Consider the following 12,894-nt stretch of genomic DNA (forward strand, 5'->3'; position numbering starts at 1 on the left):
ACGGCAAGCCCAAAGGCAAAAAGTGTCTTTGAAAATTCTCCAAGTAACTGGCTTGGGTACACTGTCCCTAACTTACTCTCAGGTGATCCACAGTCAGCACTGCCAAAGAAACAGGTGGAAAGGGTATGGACCCCCTATGAGGGTCCTATGAGGGTAAAGAGGCTGCATCCTGTGATGGCTTGCTCAAACTAGTTCTCCACTCAGTTAGGAGTAGCTTGAAATACTGACCACGTGTGCTCTTAAGGACACTCTTTCTGTCTTCTTTACACTCTTGCCACTTTGCATTTACAGATAATTTTGCTTATGTAAAGATAATTTTTCTTTGGGCAGTAGGTCAGCCTCAACATATACTTCCATGTCCATATGTATATATACATTTTTTTTAGCAAATTACCTGTGTGCCAAAATTTTATGTGGGTTTGATAAATCTGTGAATATGGTTTCTACATACACACATTAATTCAACTCTCTAAAATGGTCACATATAACTATCTGTGCACATAAACTATATCCTTATAATATACTTGACACATAAGTGGAAATTTTCCAAAATGTGTGGGTACAGTAAAAAAGTGAGTTCCAGTGGGGGAATTTTTATCTAAAAGCCCTCTCTACCACATAATCTGTCCCCAAATACCAGAAAGATTTTATTTTTCTCTTTTGAGAATGAACACTTCATCTAAATAGGATTTTAAGTAATTAAATAATTTTTTCTGTCCCATCAAATCTACCTTATTTTTTTTCAAGATAATTAAAATGACGAGTGTAGCGTTTAAGACTGTTGTGGAAGGATGTGTTAGTTAAGAAATGTCTCAGGTTGCACATATTGAAGGGAGAGTACGCAATGCTGTAGCTAAAACGTAATTCAAATATTGTTGAAATTATTTATGCTGATGTCCCAAAATTTGCATTCTCCTTCTTTCTTGACCTTTGTGATTGGTTGGGACTGTGGGACTAGTTGGGATTAATTTTTGGTTGGGTGGGACTAGTGACAATGAATACAAACAATGAGCTTCTCTTTCCAAGGAGACGGGTGATTGTGCGAATGTTGACACTTCAGATGTATCTTTGCTCTCTGGCATGGCAACCCATGATGATTGAGATGGTGTTTACTCTACCAACCTTGTTTTCTTAGTGACAGTGACACTGGCAGAAGTTTATACTGATCCATAAAAATAAACCTTTATGGTTTTTAGTCACAAAGATTTGGTAATATTTACTATCACTTAGCCCATTGTAATTTATGTGTGTGTATGTGTATGTATGTATACACATGTATATATTTTCTTCCTTTTAAAAAATATAATAACTATATGTTAGTTGCATAATCAGATACATACACATTCACATGGTCTTTCTTTTTGTTTTCCTAGAAGAATTTTATGTGAACTAATTTATGCCATTCTATCCACAACCTGTTATGTCTTGTTATTTAAGAATTGTGACTTAATATCATTCCCAAAGTAATTGACTGAAGAAATGCAAAGAGCAGATTCTATTTGAATTATTTGTCATTAACAATTTCAAGGCTATGCATAGCAGTTGCAGATCTACATGGAGTCTAAGGAAAATATAAGTAGGTCTATACCTATAGGATCTGTAATAAATAAATGGAGACATGTATAATAAAGTCTTTATAAATCCTACAAAATTATGCATTTAGCCTTAGCAAAAGTCCTTTTTGAGAAAAGGATGTGTTTATCTCTGTCATAGTGATAAAATATAAAATAATATGTTTTATATAACAGGGATATATTATACAGATACGCTCTACAAATACTGTATACAAATACATAGGAATCATTTATAACTCCTACTGACTCCTAGTGGAGGGAGAGTTCTTTATTAGTTTAATAATATGAAATATGGAGGCATGATAGTCCTAGAAGTAGAATTTATGAAAACCTGAACTGTTTGAAAAAGAGGGGAAATGATTACAGGTGATGCGTCGTACCTTCAGAAAATGTAGGAAGAAGAATATGGGCAAATGAAGAATTCCAGGGGCTAGCGGCACAGACAGAAATAAGCACTGGCAGAAAAGTATCCACTGAAATCTTATAAATCTAGGCATTTTAGCATGTTAGTTGTGAAGGCTCTCTGATCTTTCTGCAAGAATCTTTGGGAAACTCTTGTTTACCAAAAGCCAAATGATCAAACCTTGGATGGTTGGATTTCTTATGTAAAATGCTGACGATGCCAAAGCCTACTTATTGATTTACTGATTGATTACTTTTTACTATGCCCTGGTTTAACTTGACAAACCCCTATTGAAGGGGGCATTAACTAGAAAAAAGCAAATAGCCACACTTTATCCACAGATTCCATTTGTGTGCACTGAATTTGCACGGAAATAAAACGATTCCAGAAGCACTAGAAGGAGAGGTTGGCTGTCAAAACTTACTGCGAGGACAATCTGGAGGGAACTATGAGCCACTTCTATGTACTGGTACTCCAGAAAACACCCTGAGACCGTGATGTAGCGATGGTCTTCTGGGGCCCAGTCTGGTGCAGGTGTCACTGATGTCACCGTACATCCTGGTCCATTCTCCATCCACCAAGATCGGTGCATTGAAATATTAAAAGTCAGGATAAGGTCTGTTTCCTGCAAGAAGGCAATTTATAAGGATGAGAATTACTTTATAAATGTTAGCTTATTTTGGACTGACTTGGAGTTTTCCATTTGGAAATGTGGTTTTTTTTTTCTCCCTCCCCTCACTGTATTTTATGGGCAGAAAGGAAGCATCTTAAATAAAACTATTAGTTCCACTTGAAAGTTCTGTGTCTAATAGATTTCATTTATTGGCCTGACTACAATAATATAAATAAAAATATTTATTAGTAAAATTATCAGTGACTGACATTAATTGTAGCACTGAAGAGTTCTTACTTTTGAGGACTTATAATTTATTACAAAAGGAGTGATTTAAACTATTTTATCAAGTGAAGTTCATCTTATTTTAAATAAGCTATATTCTCAACCTGAGAACTTGTACCTTTTACACATTTTAAATATTAAATTTTTACTTCAGTTTGGCAAAATTTAATGTAATGTGGCTAAAGCTAAAATTTATAAGACTTTACTTAATAAAACATATTACTTGGTCATAACATTTCTTAGGAAATATCATTCACAAATTCTTGCAGGGTGGAGATAATAAGTCAACCACTCTTTAGATGAAGTTAAGCACGTTAGGTGATGTGTAGGTATAAATGGAATAGAAGGTAGAGTTTCTGCACTTAGCTTATAATCACATACACAAACATGGAGCTATTAATGGCACATGGATAAAGGTTGTCTTCCAGAAAGAGAATGACTAAAAGGAATACAGTGAACATGTTCTGTTACTCAGCAAGTCAAGGAAGATGAATTCTAAATGGAACTATTTCAATCTCAGTGATAGTGCTACAAGTTAATAGATGCCAACTATTCTCACTCTAAAATGAGGTGCTGAATTAACTAGGCAGATCCTGCATAGAAAATATCTTAAATCAGGTTTGTGACCTTTAACACGCACTCACACTGAAGGTATGAAAGTGTTCAGCTGAAATGGCCAGGGGGGCTGGAGATTGGGTGAACGATTCCTCTGGAGTGAAGTATGCTATGAGTCACATGATCTCTATGGGCAGGAAAGGGGGTGAGGGAGCAAGCAATTTCTCTTTCTTTCAAGCCTCTTCACAAAGTCTTCAAAGTATCCTTTGCAACCTGAAAATGGCTAAACAAAAAGTGTCTACATTTTTCATTACATTAACTGATTTTTGAATGTTGAACAAGTCGTGTATATCTGACATAAATCCCTCTTGGTTGTGGTATGTAATTCTTTTTGTACATTATTGGATTCATTTTGATAATATTTTGTTGAGGATAATTGCATGTACGTTCATTAGAAGTATTTATTTGTAGTTTTCATTTCCTATAATGTCTGTGTCTGGCTTTGGTATTAGGTTAATGCTTGTTTCATAATGTGAGTTAGAAAGTTTTCCATCTGTTTCTATCTTCTGGGACAGATTATAGAGAATTGGTATGATTTCTTAAATGTTTGGTAGATTTACCAGTGAAACCATCTGGACCTGAAGTTTGCTGTTTTGGAAAGTTATTATTTATTGAATTTCTTTAATAGATATAGACCTATTAAAATTATCTATTTTTTCTAGTATGAGTTTTGGCAGATTATATCTTTAAAGGAATTTGTCCAGGTTACCTAGGTTATTAAATTTGTGGGTATAGAGTTGTTAACAATATTCCTTCATTATCCTTTCAATGTTCATGAGATCTGTAGCGATGCCCCTTCTTTCATTTCTGTTATTAGTAATTTGTGTTTTCTCTAATTTTTTCTTAGCCTGGTTGAAGGCTTTTCAATTTTGTTGATCTTTTCAAAGAACTAGCTTTTGATTTAATTGATTTTTTCCACTTTTTTACGGTTTTGATTTTTTAAATGTTTAATTATTTTGAGAGAGAGAGAGAGAGAGGGAGAGAGAGAGACAGACACAGACAGACAGACACAGAGAGCGAGCAGGTGCATGAGCAGGGGAGGGGCAGAGAGGGAGAAAGAGAGAGAATCCCAAGCAGGCTCTGCTCTGTTAGCACAGAGCCCAATGCAGGGCTTAATCTAATGAAGCTTGAGATCATGCCCTGAGCCGAAATCAAGAGTTGGACAGTTAACTGACTGAACCACCTAGATGTCCCAAGTAGGTTATTTCAAATGTAAACACATTTGTGTTACACCCCCAGGTGTAAGATTTCTGTTTTGACCTGTGTGCTATTTAGAAATGTACCTTGGGGTGCCTGGGTAGTTCATGCAGTTAAGCATCTGACTCTTGATTTCTGTTCAGGTCATGATCTCATAGTTCATGAATTCAAGCTCCAAGTCAGGTTCTGTGCTGACAGTGCAGAACCTGCTTGGGATTCTCTCTCTCTCTCTCTCCCTTTCTCTGCTTCTTCCCCACTCTGGTGTGCACTCTCTCTCAAAATAAATACATAAACTTAAAAAAAAAAAGAAATGTATCTTTAATTGCCAAGTATTTGGGGATTTTCCAGTTATCTTTGTGTTATTGATTCCTCTACATTTTGTGGCATGTTTTATTATTTTTTTTTACTCTCTTTCTGTAGTATTTCTATCACTAATTCTTTTTAAAAAGACCAGTAGAGCTATACAAACTCATTCAATATTAAATTCTACTTGGTCTAACACCTTAGAATGGATCAATTCTTTTCTAACTTGTGTATCTTTTCCTGGGGACCTCTGAGCTGGAATCTCACAGGCTTCTGTTTTCATCAGGCTCTATGCAATTGATACATAAAGTTGGACATGGACTTCACTTAATATCATTAGTGCTCTCTTCTGTTGGATCCCCAGTTTTCTGTATTTGACTAAGATGACCTTCACATTCCCCTCAGTTTGACTAAGCAGTTTTCTTCCTGAGTACAGGCCTTGACTTTACTTTCTCTAGAAAACTTGCAATTATAAATTCTTTGCTCCTTCAAGATGCAAATTTTCTAAAACTCAGGAGTGTCTTTCTTAAGGCCCTCTGAGCCATTTCTTTGAAATGTAATGGTCAAGAAAGAGATCATCCCTATCTCTCAGTGCCTGTGGGTGGGTAGAAAACTAACTCTGAGAAGTAACAATTAACAAACACAGATGGCCTAATCACATTGACTAACTTTCCCCATAATGTCCTTAGGTACTTTTCACCCCAGCATTTAAAAATCCTCCCAACTTTTATTTCAGTGTAATTGAATTCAATTTCTCTCCTCTATTGCACTAGTCATGAATAAAACCTTTCATGCCTGTTTAACTTGGAGCTGAGTTCAGTTCTCTACTTACATCTCTCTTCCCTACTACAGCAGTTAAGAAAATCTGTCTTCCCATTTTAACAATTGTCTGGTGCAATTTTTCTTAACAGCTCTCATGTCTTTTACGAGGTTTTCTCTCTCGTTTCTTAGGTTACAAATTCCATTAGTTTCTTAAGAATAGGTGAATGATGTTAAGTCTTACGTGTTTTCATCCAGCTTTTATATTAGTTGATTGATATTTTGGCTGGATGTATGCTTCTTGGTTGAAGATGATTTTCCCTCAGAGTGGGTGAATATTTCTCCATTATCTTCTGGTTTCCATTATAACAGTTAAGGAATCAGATACCATTTTGTTTCCTGCAATTTTTTATGTAACCTGTTTTCTTTTTTTCTGATTTCTTACATCTTTTCGTTTTAAGTAGTGAAATATTTCATAAACACTGAAAAGTGTAGAGGGTACTACAGCAATATCATTATACTCATCACTCAGCCTCCTTAAATCTTATGCTGTACTGCTACTGTCATTCTTTTAATAAAAATGTATACATATAAATTATGCCTTCTCTGTACTCCTCCTAAACGTTATTTCCTTCTCTCCTTCTCCATAGATAATTACTGTCATGGTTTTGGATTAGTATTCTCATGAAAAGTTTTTGTAGTTTTACTAAATGTTTATCTACTCATTAATAATATAAAATACTGTTTTCAGGTTTTAAGATGTGTATATTCATTCATGTAGAATCTAAAAACAAAACAAAACAAAACAAATGAATGAACAGACAAACGAAAAGCAGAGTCAGACTTGTAAATACAGAGAGCTGGTGGTTGCCAGCAGGGAGGACAGTGGTGGGGATCACAAAATGGGTGAAGGGGAGTGGGAGGTGCAGGCTTCCAGTTATGGAGTGAATAAGTCATTGGAATAAAAGGTACAGTGCAGGGAATATAGTGAATGGTATTATAATGGGGTTGTATGGTGACAGATGGTAGCTACACTTGGGCTGAGCGAGCATAATGTATAGAGATGTAGAATCGCTATATGGTACACCCGAAACTAGTGTCACATTGTGTATCAAATATATACCCACGTAATAAATGGAAAATGAAAACAATAAAATGTGTAAAACCTCTAACTTGTTTTGGTTCCACATGATATTTCTGAAGTTTATCCAGGTAGAAATAATCTTCTTTTAGGGGCACCTGGGTGGCTCAGTCAGTTAAGCCTCCAACTTCAGCTCAGGTCATGATCTCATGGTTCATGGGTTCAAGCCCTGCATTGGGCTCTGTGCTGACAGCTCAGGGCCTGGAACGGGCTTCGGATTCTGTGTCTCCCTCTCTCTCTGCCCTTCCCCTGCTCATGTTCATGCTCATGCTCATGCTTTGTCTATCTCTCTCTCTCTTGCTCTCAGAATAAATAAACATTTAAAAAAAGAAAGAAACTCTTAATTTCAGGTTCTGAATTACCTTGATGGGCTTTTTTAATTTTTTTATTATTTTTTATTTTTATTTATTTATTTTTTAATTCGCTAAGTTTTTTGAGCTTCTGGAGGGCCTTTCAATCCAGGAAACCGTTCCTTCCATTTTAGGAAACATTTTCACATTTTATCTTAAATTGTTCCCTCCCCTCTACTTTTTCTGTTACTATAGAAATTTCTGTTAGTCAGACATTTGACTTCTAGGATTGACCTCTTTATATTCTTATCTTTTCTTTCCTAGTATTCATATATTAACATTTCTCTTTACTCTCTTGGAGATTTTCTTTACCAACTTCTCGCAGTGTTATATTGAATTACATATTTTATTTTTATTTTTTCAACTTTTTTTTTTATTATTATTTATTTTTGGGACAGAGAGAGACAGATCATGAACGGGGGAGGGGCAGAGAGAGAGGGAGACACAGAATCGGAAACAGGCTCCAGGCTCTGAGCCATCAGCCCAGAGCCCGACGCGGGGCTCGAACTCACGGACCGCGAGATTGTCACCTGGCTGAAGTCGGACGCTTAACCGACTGCGCCACCCAGGGGCCCCATGTTTTATTTTTAATATTTTGAATTTCTAAGAGCCATTTATTCTTCTCTAATTGTTGCTTTTGTATAGCTAGTACTTTTCAATTCTTTCTGGGCTATAACTTTTCTTAGTTTTCTAATGTATTATTTTTTAAAAATTGTGTTTCCCACACTGTTTTTGCTTTATCTGAGTTATTTTTACTAAATAAATAAGTATATAAATAAATAAATAATAATAACTAGTTAATAATTAGTTAAACATCTACCATGTGCCATATGCAACATTCCTGCCTTTATGAGTATTCATCATGTGGTAAGGAAAACGGACAATGAATACATAAATATATCAAAATATCAGCATAGAAATTAACATACAGAGAAAAATGAATTCAAGTAAAGAAACAGAATAACCCAGAATTGGGTCATGGGAGGAGTTAAAAAAATATATCTCATATTATTTTGTGTCAACAGGGTCCTGATTGAAGTGTAGGAATGTATAGAGCCTCTCCTTAGAAGCCTGGTGATCTCTGGTTGTTTTTTCAGATCAAAGAAGAGAAACTAAAGCTTGTTCAGCAGTTGTTATGCATTTGTAGGATAGTCAGCAAGTACCCGTCACATATGATGACTGGGCAGTGCCTTCCAAATGCTAGATCTGTAGGGCTTTGTTCTGGGTCTTCCAGTCTGCTTATGGAGTAGAGACGCACCAGACCTTAGCATGCCTGGGCGAAACTGGAAAGGGGTTGCTGGTTTTGCTACACTGTATGCACTTTTTTTTTTTTTTTTAACTCCAGTATGCAGTCTTTTGCAATCCTCATGTGTTCAGAAATTTAGCTCATGCTTGCCTATATCTCAAAAGTCTCACCTGTCCAGAGGAGAAGTCTGGTTATATCAATTAAAGGAAAAGCCTGGGGCAGTCTAATTGCTTCTTGAACAGATTATTCAATCTAATCCCATTTTCAGCCCTGTACCTCACACAATCCATCTACTTCTAAATCCTGACTTTTGAAGATTTTTATAGGTCGAATCTATAAATTGGAACCCCTCTCTGCATGTTCATAATAAGTTTTAGGTTTTTCCACTCTGTTAAGTCACTTAGCAAATCCCCATCTACTTTCTATCTTCCAGAAACTGATGACACTTCTTACGCTTCCCCCACTCCTATTCTCTTTTACTGTTAGTTTACAATTTTTTTATTCTTTCATATCACTTTGGAGGAGTTTGGGGATGAAATATAAGTACGTGAATAGCTTTAACCAGCAGTCATTAACTGGAAGATTCCTGGAATTATCTTATATTCTCAGTTATCCTCCTGAGACATTTAAACAGAAAACTTTGTTTTTGCACATGCATTATTTTAACCACAAAATGTAAATTCCTTGTGGTAAAACAGACAAGAAAGTTCTCCCTGAAGTTCCCTTTTAAATGCAACAGAAATCTCTGTGTGAACTGTTGCATGTATAATCAATAGGTTATTTAATTCCTATATATTTTATAAGTTTAAGCTCAAAATTAAAAGAACTTCTCAGACAAAGAACAAGTCTTGATAGCACATAATAAGACAGAAATCCGGAAACTGACTTGTGCATTCTGGATGGGTACATCTTGAAAAACATATAAAATAGTCTCATAACTGTAAGATTTAAAAGTTGGGAATCTAAAGAAAACTTCCATAATATGTTCAGATCAGTATAATAACAAAAAAAAACATCCTTTGTATCAATATATTTATTCTTCTTCTTAGTAAGTCTCTAAAAAGTTCAGATTAAAGGACCTCATTATTGGTCATGTCAATTTTCAAAATAACAGGGTCTGATGTGTTACATGAAAGCTGTTATTAGCACTAAAAAGTTGTTTCTGACAAAGACTATGTGCATTCAGGTCAACACAAGAAGCTTAATTGCTCAACAAAGAATAAGCATTTGATGGAAAAAAAAAGTTGACAAGCAAATGAGAAACAGATACTAGTAACATCTCAGAATTTCAATAAAAAGCTAAAATTTACTTTCCCAGTTCTATGGCATTTGAAGAAGAGCATACATGCATGTATGTGTTCCAAGAGTAAGCAATGGAGAATATATTGTAGACAGTAGAAGGTGGAGGGTGGGAGAGAAATTTTGAGTTTAAGTTTAAAAAATCAGAAATGTTGGGGTGCCTGGGTGGCTCAGTCAGTTAAGCGTCCGACTTTGGCTCAGGTCATGATCTCTCAGTTTGTGAGTTCGAGCCCAGTGTCAATCTCTGTGCTGACTGCTCGGAGCATGGAGCCTGCTTCAGATTCTGTGTCTCCTTCTCTCTCTGCCCCTCCCCTGCTCATGCTCTGTCTCTGTCTCTCAATAATAAATAAACATTAAAAAAATTTTTTTTAAATTAAAAAAAAAACCTGAAATGTTTTCTTAGATTCTTGGAGTTTTCTATTACTTAGTTTTTCTTTTGGAATAATAATATTGAAAACTGATATGTTCTCATGTCTAGACTGCAACATTATTAGAAAGGCTAGAAGCTGCACTTTGTAACAAATGGCAATTAGGTTATAGTTAGCAGCATAGTTGCTAACACATATTAAATTATTCGGTTACTATATGCAAAGCATTTTACCAGGCCATAAAAATGTGAAGTGATGTCAGATGTGACCCCTAACATTATGGGGCCTATTATCTCTTTTCGAGGATAAGGTATAAAAAGGGAAATGTATGAAAGTTCCTCAAAAAATTAAAAATAAAGCTACCCTATGACCCAGCAATTGCACTACTAGGTACCTACTACTAGGTAGGTATTTTTGTTATCTAAAGGAACCAAAAATGCTGATTTGAAGGGGCACATTAACCCCAGTGTTTACAGCAGCACTATCAACAATATCCAAATTATGGAAAGAGCCCAATTGTCCATCGACTGATAAATGGATAAAGAAGATGTAGTATAAATATACAATGGAATATTGCTTGGAAATCAAAAAGAATGAAATCTCACCATTTGCAACAATGTGGTTGGAAATAGAATGTATTATGCTAAGCAAAATAAGTCAGTCAGAGAAAGATAAATATCATATGATTTTACTCATATGTGGAATTTAAGAAACAAAACAGATGAACATAGGAGAAGGGAAGGAAAAATAAGATAAAAACAGAAGGAGGCAAACCATAAGAGACTCTTAAATACAGAGAACAAACTGAGAGTTGCTGGAGGGGTGGTGGGAGGGAGGGTCGGCTAAATGGGTGATGGGCTTTAAGAAGGGCACTTGTTGGGATGAGCACTGGGTGTTATGTGTGAGTTGATGAATCACTGAATTCTACTCCTGAAACCATTATTACATCATATGTTAACTAACTTGGATTTAATTTTTTTTAAATAAAATTAATTAATAAATTAATTTTAAAAAGAAGGAGGAAACATAACAGTACAAGGAAGTATTTGATAAGTACCTGAAGAGTGTGGACAATCTATGCACAGAAATTTGGAGAGTGTGATGATGCCTGTGTACTCCGGTGGGACAGTGTCCTAGAGATGGGAACTCTCGCTGGGTCCTGAAAAGGGGCCCTTCTTAGGCCCACAACCCTTGGGGTGGGGGGAAGACCTTTTTAAGTAGAGGGCCCAAATAAAATTGCAGAGCGATGAGTATTTGTATATTTAAGAACTTGGATATTTAAATAGCTTTAATTTTATGAGGGGAGAGTTTGTGAGAAGGAGTAGTATAACATTCCATTGGAAGATCTTGACTTGGGACTAGACTGGGCAGGGACTTAAATGCCAGAACAAACATCTGGGCTTATTGAAAGATGTTTGATCAACAACAGGACATCCGCACTGCCAAACATGAACCAAGAGGTACTGCAGTAAATTTAAGTCTCCTGTAGAATTGGGGCAGGGCAGTGCAGGCAACAAGAAGAGAACAGTAGAGGCGATGTTTTGAACAATAGTCATTATGGAGGTAAAGACTCATGCTGTAAAATTCAAATCCTTGACCTTGTTCACCCCATACCATTGTCCTGAGCTCTACAAGGCTCCGGGAAGGCAGGACCAAAATCACTGCTTTTGGCACTCAGAGGAAGAATGTGAAAAAATCAGCATTCTCCTCCTTTACTTTAAAACATACTTCTCGTAATGATATTAGAAGAATGCCAGCAAGCACACTTAATGGAAAGAAGCAAGTTTTAACAACAAAAATACTCTGGGATGTCAAAATATATTAATAAAAGCATGCATATTTAGTTGTCAGGACTCAAAAAAGTAGTTAAGAAACCTTGTAATTGGGGCGCCAGGGTGGCTCAGTCGGTAAAGCGACTGACTTCAGCTCAGGTCATGATCTCGCAGTTTGTGAGTTCAAACCCCACAGCGGGCTCCATGCTGACAGCTCAGAGGCTGGACCCTGGTTCAAATTCTGTGTCTCCCTCTCTCTCTGCCCATCCCATGCTCATGCTCTGTCCTCTCTGTCTCTCAATAATAAATAAATATTAAAAAAAAGAAACCTTGTGATTGAATGATATTCTGTATTAACTGAAGATGCAGTAGTTGGGATAGTGGGGAAGGCTATATTTGACATCAAGAATCACTTTTTTTTCAATGAACTCTTATTTATTTACAGCCAATATACACTGGTTACAGTTTAAAATAACACCAAAGAGCATCACTCTACATCTTATTGCCAATATATACATATGGATATAGGAATCCCTGCAAATTTCTTAAAAATTATCACCATCCATGGCTTGTTTCCTGTTGGTGAACTTAATATTCTAGCCCTAAATATAGTTGTATTTTTCTGTTAAAATATGCATAGATCTATGCAGATTTACAGATAAAAACCCCAATGCTAAATTTATCCTGGTAACATATGAAAATCAGTGAAAGCAAATTATATTGTTCAAGATGCCAAAAAGAAGCTGAGAAAATATGGATTTGCAAAGATAAGTAAAATTACAAATACGCTTTATTTAACAGGTTGAATGAATGTTGCATATGTAGGAATGCAGCCCACAACATAAGGAAGTTCTTATCTACCAGCTTCAAAATCCAAAGATGTGATTCATCCTACTATATGACAAACCTAAGGGAAGTAGATGGGGCATCAGATATACACCTGTGCCTTTTCTTTTAGAATCTTCAACA

The 12,894-nt window shown here is 35.9% G+C and overlaps 1 protein-coding gene across 5 annotated transcripts in view; it reads right to left on the reverse strand.

The window, feature by feature from the left end:
- NKAIN2 (sodium/potassium transporting ATPase interacting 2) overlaps positions 1–12,894 on the reverse strand; it is a 995,125-nt gene that overhangs the window by 179,106 nt on the left and 803,125 nt on the right. For all 5 annotated transcript variants that reach the window (XM_047102356.1, XM_047102358.1, XM_047102357.1 and 2 more), the window contains one exon: positions 2,402–2,602. In XM_047102356.1, the coding sequence (XP_046958312.1) occupies positions 2,402–2,602 (201 nt within the window). The remainder of the gene's footprint in view (positions 1–2,401; positions 2,603–12,894) is intronic.

This window comes from Lynx rufus, unplaced genomic scaffold (genome assembly GCF_022079265.1).
Source record: "Lynx rufus isolate CCGP_SWC_20201006 ecotype Redwood Valley unplaced genomic scaffold, mLynRuf1.p SCAF_6, whole genome shotgun sequence".
In the NCBI taxonomy this organism is placed as follows: Eukaryota; Metazoa; Chordata; class Mammalia; order Carnivora; family Felidae; genus Lynx; species Lynx rufus.